This window comes from Aphis gossypii, chromosome X (assembly GCF_020184175.1).
Source record: "Aphis gossypii isolate Hap1 chromosome X, ASM2018417v2, whole genome shotgun sequence".
NCBI classification, from domain to species: Eukaryota; Metazoa; Arthropoda; class Insecta; order Hemiptera; family Aphididae; genus Aphis; species Aphis gossypii.
This window is the reverse complement of record NC_065533.1, coordinates 54,129,535-54,151,434: the sequence shown is the minus strand read 5'-3', so window position 1 is coordinate 54,151,434 and position 21,900 is coordinate 54,129,535. Positions and strand designations below refer to the sequence as shown.

Genomic DNA, 21,900 nt, shown 5'->3' with positions numbered 1-21,900 from the left:
TAATAATTTTTTAAATAGAAAATTAATTTGTGATTTTTTATAAATTTTATATAATCATTATGTTCAATGAGTTATATTATACATTGTCTAAATTTACAAACATGTCTAATGGGTATTGTTTCATGTATGTTGAATGAAATCTATATCTTAAATTAGCAAATTATTAATAAAATAGGGATATTTTCATATATATAATAATTAAAAATAGAAAATGAATTTATGATTTTTTATAAATTTAATATAATCATTTTATTTAATGAGTTATATAATATTTTGTTCACATTTAAAAATAGATCTAATGGATATATTTTAATGTGTGAGGAATGAAATCTTATATCTTAAATTACCAAATTATTAATAAAATAGGGATATTTTCATATAATAATAATTAAAAATAGAAAATGAATTTTTGATTTTTTATAAATTTAATATTATCATTTTATATTATGAGTTATATTATACTTTGTTTAAATTTAAAAACAAGTCTAATGGGTATTGTTTCATGTATTTTGAATGAAATCTACTATGTTAAATTAGAAAATTATTAATGTAATAGTCATATTTTCACATATTTTAATAATTTTTTAAATAGAAAATTAATTTGTGATTTTTTATAATTTTATATAATCATTATGTTCAATGAGTTATATTATATTTTGTCTAAATTAAAAACAAGTCAAATGGGTATATTTTGATGTGTGAGGAATGAAAGCTTATGTCTTAAATCAGAAAATTATTAATAACATAGTCATATTTTCATATATAATAATAATTAAACATAGAAAATGAATTTTTTTTTTTTATAAATTTAATATAATCAATTTATTCAATGAGTTATATTATATTCTCTAATTTAAAAATAAATCTAGTAAGTATATTTTATGTGGTGAGGAATGAAATTTAATGTCTTAAATTACCAAATTATTAATAAAATAGTTATATTTTCACATATATTAATAATTTTTTAAATAGAAAATTAATTTGTGATTTTTTATAAATTTTATATAATCATTATGTTCAATGAGTTATATTATACATTGTCTAAATTTACAAACATGTCTAATGGGTATTGTTTCATGTATGTTGAATGAAATCTTATATCTTAAATTAGCAAATTATTAATAAAATAGGGATATTTTCATATAAATAATAATAAAAATAGAAAATGAATTATGATTTTTTATAAATTTAATATAATCATTTTATTTATTCATGAGTTATATTATATTTTCTCTAAATTTAAAAATAAATCTAGTAAGTATATTTTAATGTGAGAGGAATGAAATCTCATGTCTTGAATTACAAATTATTAATAAAATAGTCATATTTTCACATATTTTAATAATTTTTTAAATAGAAAATGAATTTTTGATTTTTTATAAATTTATTGTTATCATTTTATTCAATGAGTTATATAATATTTTGTTCACATTTAAAAATAGATCTAATGGATATATTTTAATGTGTGAGGAATGAAATCTTATATCTTAAATTACCAAATTATTAATAAAATAGGGATATTTTCATATAAAATAATAATTAAAAATAGAAAATGAATTTTTGATTTTTTAAAATTTTAATATTATCATTTTATATTATGAGTTATATTATACTTGTTTAAATTTAAAAACAAGTCTAATGGGTATTGTTTCATGTATTTTGAATGAAATCTACTATGTTAAATTAGAAAATTATTAATGTAATAGTCATATTTTCACATATTTTAATAATTTTTTAATAGAAAATTAATTTGTGATTTTTTATAAATTTTATATAATCATTTTGTTCAATGAGTTATATTATATTTTGTCTAATTTACAACATGTCTAATGGATATTTTTAATGTGTGAGGAATGAAATCTCATATCTTAAATTACCAAATTATTAATAAAATAGGGATATTTTCTTATATAATAATAATAATTAAAAATAGAAAAAGAATTTTGATTTTTTATAAATTTAATATAATCATTTTGTTCAATGAGTTATATTATACATTGTCTAAATTTAAACCCAAGTCTAATTGGTATTGTTTCATGTATGTTGAATGAAATCTAATCTTATAATAGCAAATTATTAATAAAATAGTCATATTTTCATATAAAATTATAATTAAAAATAGAAAATGAATTTTTGATTTTTTATAAATTTATTATTATCATTTTATTCAATGAGTTATATATATTTTTGTTCACATTTAAAAATAAATCTAATGGATATATTTTAATGTGAGAGGAATGAAATCTCATGTCTTGAATAACCAAATTATTAATAAAATAGGGATATTTCACACGATATTAAAATAGTAGGCTGTTGAAAGCAGAGCGTTTTTAAGGGATTGGATATGGGCAATATTCTATAATTCTTTCATATACGGTTCAATGTGTGCGTAGAGACTGATGATTAGTTTGCATCATAACCCCTAACACATATTAATAATAATAAACTAAAAATAAGAATTATTTCTTTTTTGATTTAATGTTATCAATTTATTCAATTATATTATATTTTCTCTAAATTTAAAAATAAATCTAGAAAGTATATTTTAATGTGTGAGGAATGAAATTTAATGTCTTAAATTACCAAATTATTATAAAATAGTTATATTTTCACATATATTAATAATTTTTTAAATAGAAAATTAATTTTTGATTTTTTATAAATTTATATAATCATTATGTTCAATGAGTTATATTATACATTGTCTAAATTTACAAACATGTCTAATGGGTATTGTTTCATATATGTTGAATGAAATCTTATATCTTAAATTAGCAAATTATTAATAAAATAGGGATATTTTCTATATAATAATAATTAAAAATAGAAAATGAATTTTTGATTTTTTATAAATTTAATATAATCATTTTATTTAATGAGTTATATTATACTTTGTCTAAATTTAAAAACAAGTCTAATGGGTATTGTTTCATGTATGTTGAATGAAATCTTATATTTAAATTAGCAATATTTAATAAAATAGTCATATTTTCATATAAAAATATAATTTAAAATAGAAAATGAATTTTGATTTTTTATAATTTAATATTATCATTTTATTCAATGAGTTATATAATATTTTGTTCACATTTAAAAATAAATCTAATGGATATATTTTAATGTGTGAGGAATGAAATCTCATATCTTAAATTACCAAATTATTAATAAAATAGGGATATTTTCTTATATATAATAATTTAAAATAGAAAAAGGAATTTTTGATTTTTATAAATTTAATATAATCATTTTGTTCAATGAGTTATATTATACATTGTCTAAATTTAAACCCAAGTCTAATTGGTATTGTTTATGTATGTTGAATGAAATCTAATATCTTATAATAGCAAATTATTAATAAAATAGTCATATTTTCATATAAAATTATAATTAAAAATAGAAAATGAATTTTTGATTTTTATAAATTTATTATTATCATTTTATTCAATGAGTTATATATATTTTGTTCACATTTAAAAATAAATCTATGGATCTATTTAATGTGAGAGGAATGAAATTTCATGTCTTGAATAACCAAATTATTAATAAAATATTGATATTTTCACCGATATTAAAATAGTAGGCTGTTGAAAGCAGAGTGTTTTTAAGGGATTGGATATAGGCAATATTCTATAATTCTTTCTATACGGTTCAATGTGTGCGTAGAGACTGATGATTAGTTTGCATCATAACCCCTAACACATATTAATAATATAAACTAAAAATAAGAATTATTTCTTTTTTTGATTTAATATTATCAATTTATTCAATGAGTTATATTATATTTTCTCTAAATTTAAAAATAAATCTAGTAAGTATATTTTAATGTGTGAGGAATGAAATTTATGTCTTAAATTACCAAATTATTAATAAAATAGTTATATTTCCACATATATTAATAATTTTTTAAATAGAAAATTAATTTTTGATTTTTATAAATTTATATAATCATTATGTTCATGAGTTATAATATACATTGTCTAAATTTACAAACATGTCTAATGGGTATTGTTTCATGTATGTTGAATGAAATCTTATATCTTAAATTAGCAAATTATTAATAAAATAGGGATATTTCATATATAATAATAATTAAAAATAAAAATGAATTTTTGATTTTTATAAATTTAATATAATCATTTTATTTAATGAGTTATATTATACTTTGTCTAAATTTAAAAACAAGTCTAATGGGTATTGTTTCATGTATGTTGAATGAAATCGTATATCTTAAATTAGCAAATTATTTATAAAAAGTCATATTTCATATAAAATATAATTAAAATAGAAAAATGAATTTTGATTTTTTATAAAATTTAATATTATCATTTTATTCAATGAGTTATATAATATTTTGTTCACATTTAAAAATAAATCTAATATTATTTTAATGTGTGAGGAATGAAATTTAATGTCTTAAATTACCAAATTATTAATAAAATAGTTATATTTCACATATATTAATAATTTTTTAAATAGAAAATTTTTTTGATTTTTTTATAAATTTATATAATCATTATGTTCAATGAGTTATTTATACATTGTCTAAATTTACAAACATGTCTAATGGGTATTGTTTCATGTATGTTGAATGAAATCTTATATCTTAAATTAGCAAATTATTAATAAAATAGGGATATTTTCATATATAATAATAATTAAAAATAGAAAATGAATTTTTGATTTTTATAAATTTAATATAATCATTTTATTTAATGAGTTATATAATATTTTGTTCAATTTAAAAAATAGTCTAATGGATATATTTTAATGTGTGAGGAATGAAATCTTATATCTTAAATTACCAAATTATTAATAAAATAGGGATATTTTCATATATATATATAATTAAAATAGAAAATGAATTTTTGATTTTTTATAAATTTATATTATCATTTTATATTATGAGTTATATTTACTTTGTTTAATTTAAAAACAAGTCTAATGGGTATATTTTCATGTATTTTGAATGAAATCTACTATGTAAATTAGAAATTATTAATAAATAGTCATATTTTCACATATTTAATTTTTTAAATAGAAATAATTTGTTGATTTTTTATAAATTTATAATCATTATTTCAATGAGTTATATTATATTTTCTAAATTTAAAAAACAAGTCAAATGGGTATATTTTGATGTGTGAGGAATGAAAGCTTATTCTTAAATCAGAAATTATTAATAAACATAGTCATATTTCATATATAATAATAATTAAACATAGAAAATGAATTTTGATTTTTTATAAATTTAATATAATCAATTTATTCAATGAGTTATATTATATTTCTCTAAATTTAAAAATAAAATTGTAAGTATATTTTAATGTGTGAGGAATGAAATTTAATGTCTAAATTACCAAATTATTAATAAAATAGTTATATTTTCACATATATTAATAATTTTTAAATAGAAAATAATTTGTGATTTTTTATAATTTTATATAATCATTATGTTCAATGAGTTATATTATACATTGTCTAAATTTACAAACATGTCTAATGGGTATGTTTCATGTATGTGAATGAAATCTTATATCTTAAATTAGCAAATTATTAAAAAATAGGGATATTTTCATATATAATAATAATTAAAAATAGAAAATGAATTATGATTTTTATAATTTATATATCATTTATTTAATGAGTTATATAATATTTTGTTCACATTTAAAAATAGATCTAATGGATATATTTTAATGTGTGAGGAATGAAATCTATATCTTAAATTACCAATTATTAATAAAATAGGATATTTTCATATAAAATAATAATTAAAAATAGAAAATGAATTTTTGATTTTTTATAAATTTAATTATCATTTTATATTATGAGTTATATTATACTTTGTTTAAATTAAAAACAAGTCTAATGGGTATTGTTTCATGTATTTTGAATGAAATCTACTATGTTAAATTAGAAATTATTAATAAAATAGTCATATTTCACATATTTTAATAATTTTTAAATAGAAAATTAATTTGTGATTTTTTATAAATTTTATATATCATTATATTCAATGAGTTATATTATATTTGTCTAAATTTAAAACATGTCTAATGGATATATTTATGTGTGAGGAATGAAATCTCATATCTTAAATTACCAAATTATTAATAAAATAGGATATTTTTCTTATATAATAATTAATTAAAAATAGAAAAAGGAATTTTTGATTTTTTATAAATTTAATATAATCATTTTGTTCAATGAGTTATATTATACATTGTCTAAATTTAAACCCAAGTCTAATTGGTTGTTTCATGTATGTTGAATGAAATCTAATATCTTATAATAGCAAATTATTAATAAAATAGTCATATTTTCATATAAAATTATAATTAAAAATAGAAAATGAATTTTTGATTTTTTATAAATTTATTATTATCTTTTTATTCAATGAGTTATATAATATTTTGTTCACATTTAAAAATAAATCTAATGGATATATTTTAATGTGAGAGGAATGAAATCTCATGTCTTGAATAACCAAATTATTAATAAATAGGATATTTTCACCGATATTAAAATAGTAGGCTGTTGAAAGCAGAGCGTTTTTAAGGGATTGGATATGGGCAATATTCTATAATTCTTTCATATACGGTTCAATGTGTGCGTAGAGACTGATGATTAGTTTGCATCATAACCCCTAACACATATTAATAATAATAAACTAAAAATAAGAATTATTTCTTTTTTTGATTTAATGTTATCAATTTATTCAATGAGTTATATTATATTTTCTCTAAATTTAAAAATAAATCTAGTAAGTATATTTTAATGTGTGAGGAATGAAATTTAATGTCTTAAATTACCAAATTATTAATAAAATAGTTATATTTTCACATATATTAATAATTTTTTAAATAGAAAATTAATTTTTGATTTTTTATAAATTTTATATAATCATTATGTTCAATGAGTTATATTATACATTGTCTAAATTTACAAACATGTCTAATGGGTATTGTTTCATGTATGTTGAATGAAATCTTATATCTTATATTAGCAAATTATTAACAAAATAGTCATATTTTCATATAAAATTATAATTAAAAATAGAAAATGAATTTTTGATTTTTTATAAATTTAATATAATCATTTTGTTTAATGAGTTATATTATACATTGTCTAAATTTAAATCAAAGTCTAATTGGTATTGTTTCATGTATGTTGAATGAAATCTTATATCTTAAATTACCAAATTATTAATAAAATAGGGATATTTTCATATATAATAATAATTAAAAATAGAAAATGAATTTTTGATTTTTTATAAATTTAATATAATCATTTTATTTAATGAGTTATATAATATTTTGTTCACATTTAAAAATAGATCTAATGGATATATTTTAATGTGTGAGGAATGAAATCTTATATCTTAAATTACCAAATAATTAATAAAATAGGGATATTTTCATATATAATAATAATTAAAAAAAGAAAATGAATTTTTGATTTTTTATAAATTTAATATTATCAATTTATTCAATGAGTTATATTATATTTTCTCTAAATTTAAAAATAAATCTAGTAAGTATATTTTAATGTGTGAGGAATGAAATCTTATGTCTTAAATTACCAAATTATTAATAAAATAGTTATATTTTCACATATATTAATAATTTTTTAAATAGAAAATGAATTTTTGATTTTTTATAAATTTAATATTATCACTTTATTTAATGAGTTATATTATACTTTGTCTAAATTTAAAAACATGTCTAATGGGTATTGTTTCATGTATGTTGAATGAAATCTAATATCTTAAATTAGCAAACTATTAATAAAATAGTCATATTATCATATAAAATTATAATTAAAAATAGAAAATGAATTTTTGATTTTTTATAAATTTAATATAATCATTTTATTTAATGAGTTATATAATATTTTGTTCACATTTAAAAATAGATCTAATGGATATATTTTAATGTGTGTGGAATGAAATCTTATATCTTAAATTACCAAATTATTAATAAAATAGGGATATTTTCATATACATATAATAATAATTAAAAATAGAAAATGAATTTTTAATTTTTTATAAATTTAATATAATCAATTTATTCAATGAGGTATATAATATTTTGTTAACATTTAAAAATAAATCTAATGGATATATTTTAATGTGTGAGGAATGAAATTTCATATCTTAAATTACCAAATTATTAATAAAATAGTTATATTTTCACATATATTAATAATTTTTTAAATAGAAAATGAATTTTTGATTTTTTATAAATTTAATGTAATCATTTTGTTCAATGAGTTATATTTTAAATTGTCTAAATTTAAAAGCAATTCTAATGGGTACTGTTTCATGTATTTTGAATGAAATCTACTATGTTAAATTAGAAAATTATTAATGAAATAGTCATATTTTCATATAAAATTATAATTAAAAATAGAAAATGAATTTTTGATTTTTATAAATTTAATATTATCATTTTATTCAATGAGTTATATAATATTTTGTTCACATTTAAAAATAAATCTAATGGATATATTTTAATGTGTGAGGAATGAAATTTCATATCTTAAATCACAAAATTATTAATAAAATAGGGATATTTTCATATATAATAATAATTATAAATAGAAAATGAATTTTTGATTTTTTATAAATTTAATATTATCATTTCATATAATGAGTTATATTATACTTTGTCTTAATTTAAAAACAAGTCGAATGGGTATATTTTGATGTGTGAGGAATGAAATCTCATATCTTAAATTACCAAGTTATTAATAAAATAGGGATATTTTCACCGATATTAAAATATTAGGCTGTTGAAAGCACACTGTTTGTTATGTTTGGTTTTAATAAAAAAATTGATTTATAAAATATTTTACAGTACATTATACTTAACTCTTTCTGTCCTGATTTCTATCTAAAAATTCATAATGGTTTTAAAAAAGAAGTAATTATAAATAAATAACAAAATAATAAAATAATAATAAATAATGGTTATGGTTTGTAACGTCTTTGTTAATACTTTTGAAATTGAAATATAAAATCATTTGTATAGGAGTGTTGGCACAGAATGTAGAATGGTTTTGGAGTTATGTGAATTAGGTACGTGTTTCAATGGTTAATTCAAAGAAATACAATAAAAAAATCGAGAAAAACAAAAAAAAAATGACGGAAAAACGGCAATTTTTATGCAAAACCAGTTTTCGACCAAATCGAGTTTTTTTTATGGTTGTAATTCAAAAACTAATCACTTAAAATACTTGAAATTTTCACTAAATGTTAATGTCAGTAGTATCTGTATATAATTAAATTTTCAAAAAATGTTGACTTTTTTTGAGTTATTTATAGACCACTGAAATTTTCGATTTTTTTGAGAGATTTTTTTAAAGTGTCGATAAAAAATTGTAGCTAAAAAAAATTAAAAATCGTTGGTCACAATTTTTTTTTATAAGAGTTTATAGTTCAAATTTTTACGAAATCTGTCGAAAACGCGAAAATTTGCAAGTAATTTTGAAGTTGAAAAATCATAAAATTGTTTGTGTTCGTAAATAAGTTTTGAAAATTTGGTACAAAGTTCTCCATACATTTTTCTTCAAATATTTGTAAAAAAACTCAACCGGATTCAGACAAAAAATTTTTATGAGTGTTTGAAATTTAAATTTTTATAAAACCTCGTTAAATAACGGTTTAGCCTCAATCGATTTTTGATATTTGTTATAATTCATTATAATTCAATATAAATTTTTTGTGTTTGAGATTACATGCTTGATGTGATGGTATGTAAAATATTTAAGTAAATAGTACTTTAGTACAGAAATTTCATCTATTCTGAGCCCTGAGGTACTGTTGTATATTAAGGTACTAAGTAAATCCATGTCTGATGGACTAAATTTAGCATAATATTCCTGGACTAGAACACTGTGATGCAACAATTAAGTTCACTGAGATTATGAACGAATGAACGATAATATGTTTGATGCTTTAAATGCAAAATGTCCATTTCAAGGAGTGCGACCAGGATCAAAAAATTTACAAGTTAGAAATGTGTACATATATGAAGTGCATAACTAATGCTTGCTTTTTTGGATTTTGTGGCTCGATGTGTTTCTATGTTTAATAATTAATTAACAATTCTATAGTTATATGATATAAAATAGTGATAAACTGATAACTGATAATGATAACAACGGATAAATTATAGTAATATTTTAAATAAAATACCGATATAGCAATACTAAAATCAAATGAAATAAAAAAAAATTATATTCTAAGATTCATGAGACAGTACCTGATCGCCTACAATATATTTCAAAAAGTTATATCAACACAATTACCAGTCAAAATTATGAACACCGAATGAGCAACCGTGAATAATTGTTGTGAAGTACAAGTAAAATAGGTAAATAAATGGTAAGAATCATCAATAAATTTTTATTATTTTTTTTATTTCCGGTAAATGATATTCTATTGCCGTCGTTGATTACAGCTTTAGCTACAATACATTACTCTTATGAAACTAACATACGCCGACGCGGATAATATTATACAGAAATAAGGGACTAGACAGTTTTTAATTTAACAACTCTACTAATAAAGTATATAGTATGATCAGCTATTAAATTAAATGAAGGTACGTAAGTGAATACAAATAATTCATGTTTAATTTCAGATAGAAAAGAGGAACAGCTGTGTGATTCCAGTACAATCCATAACAGCAAAGCAGTAAACGAGAAAAAAACCGTCGAGCAGCTCCCATCAATAAATACACTTGTCATATAACAAGGAAACCCATCACAATGAAAAAAGGAATTGAAGCGATGAAATGAATATTATTTAATTTTTTGATACATAACTTGTTAGATTAGCAAAAACCATTTTGTATTATTAGTCTATACAAACATGCACTTTTACATTTTAGAAAAATAGTGCATCGCACCAGTTCTTTTCCCACCTCTCTGAGTATAATTTCTATCTTATTATTATTACGTATTTCAAAGCAAACATTTTTAATAACTCCTTGTATTTTATTAATTATAGAATAAAAATATCATGGTATTCAAATACAGGAATCTCAATAAATACCAACACCTCTTATAGAAAGACTCAGGAACTACCTCAGTAATAACTACAGCAGTAACCACGCATATACTATGAAACATGAACTAAATTTTTCACGCAGGTTTCAATCTGGAGAAAAAAGTGAACGTAAAAATGAATGAACACTAAAGGGACTGGACTTTTTTTTATAATTTGTTGGGACATAAAGGTAAAACATTAATCGTTTTATGTTTTAGATAGCCAAAATAAACAGCTAGATGATTCAAGCACAATGTCAATAGCAGCAAAGCAGATATAATGGAAAAAACACTTATAGCATCAAAAATCCACAAGTACACAAACCAAAAAACAAGGAAATCAAGAGTGGAAAACAGAATCAAGACAACCAGCAGAATATTATTTTATTATTTTGATGAAAAACCTGTAACATAAGCCCTAACCATTTCATAAAATTACCATTAGCATTAGAACCATAAAATTCATACTTAAATGTGGAGTATTTTTAATATTTTTAAATTTTTAAACATTAGATTCATATTTAAATTTAGAGGAATTATAATATAACTCATTGAATAAAATGATAATACCAAATTAAAAAAAGTATAATCTTCCTTTAAGTTATTAATTTGTAATATGTTTGTAAATATGCCAATTTCGTTTTTAATTTGCTAATTTATAACAAAAGTTTTCATTTGTAACACATGAAGCTATAACTATTATATTCATTTATAATTTTAGAAGAAATATAATATAACTTATTGATTGAAATAATATAACTAAATAAAAAAAAATATAAACATATTTTAAATTTTTATATATGTGTAAATATGTCAATTTCATTTTTAATTTGCTAATTTATAACAAAAGTTTTAATTTTCACACATGATGTTATAACCATTAGATTCATTTATAAATATAGAAGAAATATAATATAACTTATTGATTAAAATTATATAACTAAATTGAAAAAATAGTAGAATCTTACTTTCTATTTTTAATTTTTATATGTGTGTAAATATGTCAATTTCATTTTTAATTTGCTAATTTATAATAAAAGTTTTAATTTTCACACATGATGTCATAACCATTAGATTCATTTATAAATATAGAAGAAATATAATATAACTTATTGATTAAAATTATGTAACTAAATTGAAAAAATAGTAGAGTCTCACTTTCTATTTTAAGTTTTTAGTTGTGTGTAAATATGTCAATTTCATTTTTAATTTGCTAATTTATAACAAAAGTTTTAATTTTCACACATGATGTAATAACCATTAGATTCATTTATAAATATAGAGAAAATATAATATAACTTATTGATTAAAATTATGTAACTAAATTGAAAAAATAGTAGAGTCTTACTTTCTATTTTAAGTTTTTAGTTGTGTGTAAATATGTCAATTTCATTTTTAATTTGCTAATTTATAACAAAAGTTTTAATTTTCACACATGATGTAATAACCATTAGATTCATTTATAAATATAGAAGAAATATAATATAACTTATTGATTAAAATTATATAACTAAATTGAAAAAATAGTAGAATCTTACTTTCTATTTTTAATTTTTATATGTGTGTAAATATGTCAATTTCATTTTTAATTTGCTAATTTATAATAAAAGTTTTAATTTTCACACATGATGTCATAACCATTAGATTCATTTATAAATATAGAAGAAATATAATATAACTTATTGATTAAAATTATATAACTAAATTGAAAAAATAGTAGAATCTTACTTTCTATTTTTAATTTTTATATGTGTGTAAATATGTCAATTTCATTTTTAATTTGCTAATTTATAACAAAAGTTTTAATTTTCACACATGATGTCATAACCATTAGATTCATTTATAAATATAGAAGAAATATAATATAACTTATTGATTAAAATTATGTAACTAAATTGAAAAAATAGTAGAGTCTCACTTTCTATTTTAAGTTTTTAGTTGTGTGTAAATATGTCAATTTCATTTTTAATTTGCTAATTTATAATAAAAGTTTTAATTTTCACACATGATGTTATAACCATTAGATTCATTTATAAATATAGAAGAAATATAATATAACTTATTGATTAAAATTATATAACTAAATTGAAAAAATAGTAGAGTCTTACTTTCTATTTTAAGTTTTTAGTTGTGTGTAAATATGTCAATTTCATTTTTAATTTGCTTATTTATAACAAAAGTTTTAATTTTCACACATGATGTAATAAGTAATAACCATTAGATTCATTTATAAATATAGAAGAAATATAATATAACTTATTGATTAAAATTATATAACTAAATTGAAAAAATAGTAGAATCTTACTTCTATTTTTAATTTTTATATGTGTGTAAATATGTCAATTTCATTTTTAATTTGCTAATTTATAATAAAAGTTTTAATTTTCACACATGATGTCATAACCATTAGATTCATTTATAAATATAGAAGAAATATAATATAACTTATTGATTAAAATTATATAACTAAATTGAAAAAATAGTAGAATCTTACTTTCTATTTTTAATTTTTATATGTGTGTAAATATGTCGATTTCATTTTTAATTTGCTAATTTATAATAAAAGTTTTAATTTTCACACATGATGTCATAACCATTAGATTCATTTATAAATATAGAAGAAATATAATATAACTTATTGATTAAAATTATATAACTAAATTGAAAAAATAGTAGAGTCTCACTTTCTATTTTAAGTTTTTAGTTGTGTGTAAATATGTCAATTTCATTTTTAATTTGCTAATTTATAACAAAAGTTTTAATTTTCACACATGATGTAATAACCATTAGATTCATTTATAAATATAGAAGAAATATAATATAACTTATTGATTAAAATTATATAACTAAATTGAAAAAATAGTAGAATCTTACTTACTATTTTTAATTTTTATATGTGTGTAAATATGTCAATTTCATTTTTAATTTGCTAATTTATAACAAAAGGTTTAGTTTTCACACATGATGTTATAACCATTAGATTCATTTATAAATATAGAAGAAATATAATATAACTTATTGATTAAAATTATATAACTAAATTGAAAAAATAGTAGAATCTTACTTTCTATTTTTAATTTTTATATGTGTGTAAATATGTCAATTTCATTTTTAATTTGCTAATTTATAACAAAAGTTTTAATGTTCACACATGATGTCATAACCATTAGATTCATTTATAAATATAGAAGAAATATAATATAACTTATTGATTAAAATTATATAACTAAATTGAAAAAATAGTAGAATCTTACTTACTATTTTAAGTTTTTAGTTGTGTGTAAATATGTCAATTTCATTTTTAATTTGCTAATTTATAACAAAAGTTTTAATTTTCACACATGATGTCATAACCATTAGATTCATTTATAAATATAGAAGAAATATAATATAACTTATTGATTAAAATTATATAACTAAATTGAAAAAATAGTAGAATCTTACTTACTATTTTTATTTTTATATGTTGTAAATATGTCAATTTCATTTTTAATTTGCTAATTTATAACAAAAGGTTTAGTTTTCACACATGATGTTATAACCATTAGATTCATTTATAAATATAGAAGAAATATAATATAACTTATTGATTAAAATTATATAACTAAATTGAAAAAATAGTAGAATCTTACTTACTATTTTTAATTTTTATATGTGTGTAAATATGTCAATTTCATTTTTAATTTGCTAATTTATAACAAAAGGTTTAGTTTTCACACATGATGTTATAACCATTAGATTCATTTATAAATATAGAAGAAATATAATATAACTTATTGATTAAAATTATATAACTAAATTGAAAAAATAGTAGAATCTTACTTTCTATTTTTAATTTTTATATGTGTGTAAATATGTCAATTTCATTTTTAATTTGCTAATTTATAACAAAAGTTTTAATGTTCACACATGATGTCATAACCATTAGATTCATTTATAAATATAGAAGAAATATAATATAACTTATTGATTAAAATTATATAACTAAATTGAAAAAATAGTAGAGTCTCACTTTCTATTTTAAGTTTTTAGTTGTGTGTAAATATGTCAATTTCATTTTTAATTTGCTAATTTACAACAAAAGTTTTAATTTTCACACATGATGTAATAACCATTAGATTCATTTATAAATATAGAAGAAATATAATATAACTTATTGATTAAAATTATATAACTAAATTGAAAAAATAGTAGAATCTTACTTACTATTTTTAATTTTTATATGTGTGTAAATATGTCAATTTCATTTTTAATTCGCTAATTTATAACAAAAGGTTTAGTTTTCACACATGATGTTATAACCATTAGATTCATTTATAAATATAGAAGAAATATAATATAACTTATTGATTAAAATTATATACTAAATTGAAAAAATAGTAGAATCTTACTTACTATTTTTAATTTTTATATGTGTGTAAATATGTCAATTTCATTTTTAATTTGCTAATTTATAACAAAAGGTTTAGTTTTCACACATGATGTTATAACCATTAGATTCATTTATAATATAGAAGAAATATAATATAACTTATTGATTAAAATTATATAACTAAATTGAAAAAATAGTAGAATCTTACTTTCTATTTTTAATTTTTATATGTGTGTAATATGTCAATTTCATTTTTTTATTTGCTAATTTATAACAAAAGTTTTAATGTTCACACATGATGTCATAACCATTAGATTCATTTATAAATATAGAAAAATATAATATACTTATCAAATAAAATATTTTTATGAAATATAAAAAAAAAAATAGAGTAATATTTTTAATAGTTAATATCACGTTTGTACTGTGTTAACACACACATTCCTGTTTTATTTTGTTAATAAAAAATATCAGTTTTTATTACATAAATTTGAAACTTTAACCATTATAATCATTTTTAAATGTAGAGTTAGTATAATATAAGTTAGGTATTGAATTAAATGATGATATGAAATTTAAAAAAAAATGAAACCTTATTTTCAATTTTTAACATGTGTGTAAACATACCATTTTTTAGTTAAATTTTATAATTAAAAATATAAGTTTTCGTATCATACAGACATACAGTTTAAACTATAACCATAAGAATCATTTCTAGATAGTAGAGTTACTATAGTATAACTAATTGAATGAAGTGATTTTATCAAATTAAAAAAAAAAATAAATTCGCTAGTTTATTTAGTATTATTATAAAACATACATATAACTGCGAGTACAATTTATATAAATCTATAATTCATATATGTTTGTGCTTATGACTTATATATAAAATGTTATAATATGATTTAATATTATATAAAAACCGCAAGTGAATTAGACAGAAATTATTTTTTTATTATTCATCAATGTCGTGTTACTATAATTGAATATTCGAATTCATTTATCAATTTAATACATCTATTACCGCGATCTACGCAATTGAGTAATTACGAGTAGACGAGTCATATATGAATTTATTTCACTCATTATAATTATTATTATTGTCGTTCCCACATCTAAATAATATCACAAACGATTTAAAACTTCCATGTTCATTATTCGCATTACAATTAAAATATAAACAAACAAGTTTACGAGATTTTACTAATACTTATTTTCTAGAGAGTCTATATAATATGTTATAATAGGTTCTCTACTTATTTCTATGTCCTTTCCATGTTTTAAAAAGATTAAACTCGATGCATTATGCAGGCGGTGACCGCCACCGTCGCGGTCACCGAGTTTTAGATTAACTTTGGCGCTCACTGGTGGTGTTCGCAGTCGTTGTTTGGAGCACGTTCACATCAAACATTACCGGTAGATAGCGCCAGATAATCGGTTCTGGAATCATATTTGTCACGAGGACCGTTCGTCGTCACTACTCGGCAGTCGGCTGTTAACACACGTCCGACAAAGTTGAAATCATGTGTATAACTCTTCCCCGCTTTACATTTCTTTTCAGACTTAGAAAGTAATCTAATGATCCTAATGTTCATTAGTTAGTGTTTTCTCCCAGTTAAATAATTTCGACCTGAAAGTTACATTGTTATAAAATATAATATTATATTATATCATGTTGTACGTCCATCATTTTTTTTTTTTTTTTTAGTATCGGTACAAACAATAATATTATAAAGGTACTACAATGTACGTAAATTTTGCAATTAATCCATTAAACACTGGATCGATTCTTACTGGTCTTTATTATCCTGTCAGAGACTCTAACACTAATTGTTAATTATATTACATAATGAGTAAGTATACAATTTAACCCATAAACTGTTTAAAGAAACTCAATGATTAGGTAAGCTTTTTACCGAATTTATTGAGAAGTCTAACTAATCGAGTTTTATAATATTGTTCATGTGTTCGAGTATCATAATTGAATAACAATACTTTATTGTTATTTATTATATATTGTACGGGAATAAATAAAAATAAGAACCCGACCCGTTCATTGATAATAAGAGCACAGAATAGATAAGGGTGGTTAACATTTTTATTTTATGTTTTTACTTTTGTAATTGGAATTTGGATGTTTCGTTATTGATAATAATAAAGTTAAAGTGTTTAATGTATACAAATTACAAACCTATCCGATATCCAAATTCTGAAGTAAAAATTAATAATTATTTGATCAAAATTAGTCGTTAGTTGATTCTCTATTGTAATTAACATGAGTGAAACTTCAAAATTGAAAATAAATTCTGTAAATGATAAACTAAGCTCTAATAAGTTTCAGTCAACAGAACAATTCAAATGTGGATGCGAAAAACGTTTTGAGTCTAAAAGTTGTTATAACAGACATATAAAAAATTGTAAACTACGTCCTAAACAACAGTTTATAACTGGCAATACTAAATGTAACGAACCTGGATGCTTAATGACATTCAAGTACATAAGAGACTTTCTACAGCATTTAAATGAGAAGCACCAAATACAATTTGATGTTGAAGACAAAACATTTGATACATATGCTGGTAAATTATAAGGAATATTTCAGTTATATTTTTTCTTGAAAACTTAATAATTACTATATTTACTGATTAGGGCTTAATAATTAAAATATTTAATATTTTTCCATTACAAATCATAAATATACTACTAGCAAAATACAGTATTTGTTGATGAATTTTATAATACAACGTAACACCTATACCTAAATTTTAAATATTTGAACTATCTATGATTCCAAATTTACTTGGCAATACATTTAAAAATTTAAATATTAAGTTTTACATTTTTATACCAACACAGCGTTTCCTAAACTTTTTCTCTGCCGAACCCCTTAGAGATAATAAAAATGATTGTGGACTCCCTTAATAAAAATAAAATTTTATATTTTATATAAACTATATAGTATATAGTATTTTCAATTTACGGTTGCAGACCATTGTTTAGGAAATGAAGTATTAGCACATTGATTAAATTCTATTTTATTACATAATATAGTAAGAATCATTAGAATAAACATAAATTAGAATAAGATACAGTTTACAATAAGCAAAATTATGTGTAGGTCTTGCCATGAACCCATATGATAATGCATTACAATATAGATTTACGAGTTTAGTTAAAAAGAGATTTTGGTTACTACTAAGTACTAGTAGTTTGTTGTCTTTTGGCCATTATTCATTATTGAATTGTACCATTAGTATCCAAAGATATACTCCATTAACAACTTGAAAAATTTTATCATACAAAATATAAAAAAAAAATTATGAAAATATAATGTTGTTTTTATAAGAAAATTTGATTTACACTAAATACTCCACAAAGCAAAGTTTAATTTAATATTATTTCAATTAATTAATTCAATTGTAGGAAATTGTTAAATTATGTTTATTTAATTTTATATAATATTAAATAAGTATGCATGTATATGTATATATCTTTAATAATAATAATAAATGATATATTATACAGTATTAATCTCAATTATAAGTTAAATAAAATTGTCAATTGTATTTTTGTATCTTTTGCTTCTAACCAGTAACAGGGAATGCTCGTTCTAATTGTATTTGTATATAAAAATAATTCAATCACAACAAAAACACTTGAAATTCATTGATAATTTATAATCAATATTTACTATATGTAATTGTATTTATAAATTACTATTTTTTCTCATTTATCTATAGTACCTACTGATTTGCTTGAAAAATAATATTTAGTTATGAATTAAGTTATTTTTAATATTAAGTTGCAATTATTATTAATTTAATATTATGTTATTTTCAGATTTTTTAAATTGGAAAGTAAAGTATGAATCAGAAACTTGCAGTTACTTTTATCATCGTAAAAATGAAAGAAGTAGAAGACGTAGAGTAGAATATTGGTATTGCAACCGCTCAGGTTACCAGAGTTCATTACAAAATCGTAGGCGAAAGTTAAAATCTCAAGGAATTCTTAAAATAAATAATAATTGTACATCTTCAATAACAGTAAATGTAAATAACACTGATGACACTGTTCAAGCTGTTGTTCACCACACACATTTTGGACATAAAGCTGAGCTCGTACATTTACGAATTCCTAAAAGTGATAAACAAGAAATAGCTTCCAAATTATCACAAGGTGTTAAAATCGAAGATATATTATTATCATATAAAAAAGATGGATCATCTAAGGAAATTGAACGAAAACATTTAATAAAACGAAGAGATATATTAAACATTTTAAAAAAATATAATGTTAAAACTATGTCGCCAGAAGTGCAATCATCAAAAAATAAAATGAATTATGAACCTGATCAAGAAACAATTAAACCTCTCATTTTAGACTATATACCAAGTACAGACGAGGCTAACAAACACCATCTTATTGCTTCTCAATTTTCATTATCTCCTGTAAACCCAATTCATGAAAGTATTGAAAATGTTTGTAGAATTTCCATGGAAAATAGTTTAGTTTCTAAACATTCAATTAATTATAATAACAAAACTTATGATGTTACTAAAAATGATGTATTATCATGCTCTAGTGAAGAATGTATATCTTATTGCAACTATTGTAATATTTGTTACCACACCTATTCTTGTAAATGCCCAGATTATACCTTGAAAAAAATTATTTGTAAACACATTCATTTAACTGTACTTTTTCAAGTAAATTCACAAACTTGTCAGTACAAAAATCATATAGAAAGATCTTTCTATGGGATCCAAGATCATACATATTGTACACAAAATCATATAGAAAGATCTTTCCATGGGATCCAAGATCATACATATTGTACACAAAATCACATAGAACCCATTAAAAATTCACAACCATAATATTATTATTAATAATGTTTGATTAAACAATTAATCAGAAGAACTTAAAAAGATTAAAGTAAGACTGGAAAAATTAATGATGAATACATAAGTAAAAATCGACGACTGTAATAATGTTGATTTATTAGAAACTTTGGAGGAACAAATTACTAATACAACACGTAATTTAGGCTTAGAAAATTCTACTAAGAAAAGAAATGAATTACAAACAATTTTATCTGAAAAAAATATTGAAGTTTATTATGTATTTTCAACTGTACCTACTAAATTTGTTTATAAATAATAATTGCATTGATAAGATTTTTTTTCCTTTTGTAAATGCAGTAAACTTGGTATTGTTTAAAGTGTTGTAAAATTACAATATGCAAACCCATATTAATGTCACTTAAATATAGTAAATGTATAAGAAAAAAGATTTGTATACATAAATAATATAGACAAACTAATGAACTCTTATATTTATTTCAATTTATTACATAAGAATAATAAAATTATATAAACATACTTCCTATTTATTAACAGAATACATATGTTTAATGTTAATCAATCCGATCCAATGCTTCCATAGTTAAAACACTACCTCCTCTAATAACCTGTAAATGATTAGTTTATTTTAATATATCTAGTACATATATTAAATATATAAATTTTATATAATTTGTATTATAAGAAAAAAAACATACCACCATTCCAATATTATTCACAACACCATCCTTGATTTTTTCTACAGCTTCATCTAATACAAGATTCATAAATGGATCATAACCACGCAGCACGCCTGCTACCTGTCTATTGGCACTTAATTTCACTGTAATAAAAATTAATTATATTATTAAAAATTATTTGATATCAATGGTAATTTTAGTTATAATAAAGTTCATACGTTGTAATTTCTTGTCCAGGTAACTGAAAAAATAATAATAACATGTTAAACATTTAGTAGTATTGTTTTTAATTGTTATTACCAGTATTTAAATGTTTTTGTAACTATGTAGAACGGGAATCAATTTATGGCTTAAAAAGTCATTTTACAAATAATATTAAATTATAAGTTATGATTAAAAAGTGAATTAAACAACATTTACATGCCATAAACAATATTTAAACAAGTAGATGACTTTAGCAATTTACCTTTTTAACTCTGGAGGATGTGCTTTATTCATAGTGAAAGAGTTTTTAGTGTATTTAGTAGATCAAAGAGGTTGGGAGGAAGTAATGCGAAAGCGGTTCCCTTCCGGTCGTCGGTTCAAACAGAAAAAAAAAAAAAAGATCAAAGAGGTTAGAGTAGATTTTTTGAAAATAAAGACTAAAGAGTGACTTTTTTTTTTAATTCGACGTGAATAAATGTTTACACTTTGTAGAGTTTACAGTAGTTCAACGTTTTCCGAAAAGTGCTTATCACTCAGGTACAGTACCTTAATTTGGAATAATAAATAAATATTTTTTATCCTAATCATGGAACAAACAATAAAATTATGATAATAAAAACAAGACAACTTTCAAATATTGTGGTTTTTAACAACACTTTAAAAGTTAAGAACATTATACAATGTTACATATTGTATATATTTTTTTTGTGAATAACTTTCATAACCAAGA

At 20.1% G+C, this 21,900-nt stretch overlaps 2 protein-coding genes and 1 long non-coding RNA gene across 3 annotated transcripts; 2 read left to right on the top strand and 1 right to left on the bottom strand.

The window, feature by feature from the left end:
* Window positions 1-10,178: 10,178 nt before the first annotated feature.
* On the top strand, window positions 10,179-11,675 carry LOC126551595 (uncharacterized). The gene is made up of 4 exons (XR_007605515.1): window positions 10,179-10,387; window positions 10,464-10,579; window positions 10,647-10,936; window positions 11,015-11,675. It is a non-coding gene; the product is annotated as an uncharacterized LOC126551595 (long non-coding RNA).
* Window positions 11,676-17,593: 5,918 nt separating this feature from the next.
* Window positions 17,594-20,599, top strand: LOC126551591 (uncharacterized). Its single transcript, XM_050205459.1, has 2 exons — window positions 17,594-18,003; window positions 19,265-20,599. The coding sequence occupies exons 1-2, from the start codon at window positions 17,700-17,702 to the stop codon at window positions 20,299-20,301; spliced, it is 1,341 nt and encodes a 446-aa protein (XP_050061416.1). The 5' UTR covers window positions 17,594-17,699; the 3' UTR covers window positions 20,302-20,599.
* A 145-nt stretch (window positions 20,600-20,744) lies between these two features.
* LOC114127726 (probable small nuclear ribonucleoprotein G) lies at window positions 20,745-21,810 on the bottom strand. The gene is made up of 4 exons (XM_027992046.2): window positions 21,433-21,810; window positions 21,185-21,207; window positions 20,985-21,109; window positions 20,745-20,894 (listed from the first exon to the last, which is right to left on the bottom strand). The coding sequence occupies exons 1-4, from the start codon at window positions 21,462-21,464 to the stop codon at window positions 20,841-20,843; spliced, it is 234 nt and encodes a 77-aa protein (XP_027847847.2). The 5' UTR covers window positions 21,465-21,810; the 3' UTR covers window positions 20,745-20,840.
* Window positions 21,811-21,900: the final 90 nt, after the last annotated feature.

What these genes read in the sequence shown, in the direction of transcription:
- LOC126551591 (XM_050205459.1), top strand. Translation starts at nt 17,700, where the DNA reads ATGAGTGAAACTTCAAAATTGAAAATAAATTCTGTAAATGATAAACTA. An exon ending in AACATTTGATACATATGCTG is followed by an intron (nt 18,004 to 19,264) that starts GTAAATTATAAG and finishes TGTTATTTTCAG; the next exon opens with ATTTTTTAAATTGGAAAGTA.
- LOC114127726 (XM_027992046.2), bottom strand. Translation starts at nt 21,464, where the DNA reads ATGAATAAAGCACATCCTCCAGAGTTAAAAAG. An exon ending in CATCCTCCAGAGTTAAAAAG is followed by an intron (nt 21,208 to 21,432) that starts GTAAATTGCTAA and finishes TTATTTTTTCAG; the next exon opens with TTACCTGGACAAGAAATTAC. An exon ending in CCTGGACAAGAAATTACAAC is followed by an intron (nt 21,110 to 21,184) that starts GTATGAACTTTA and finishes TTTTTATTACAG; the next exon opens with TGAAATTAAGTGCCAATAGA.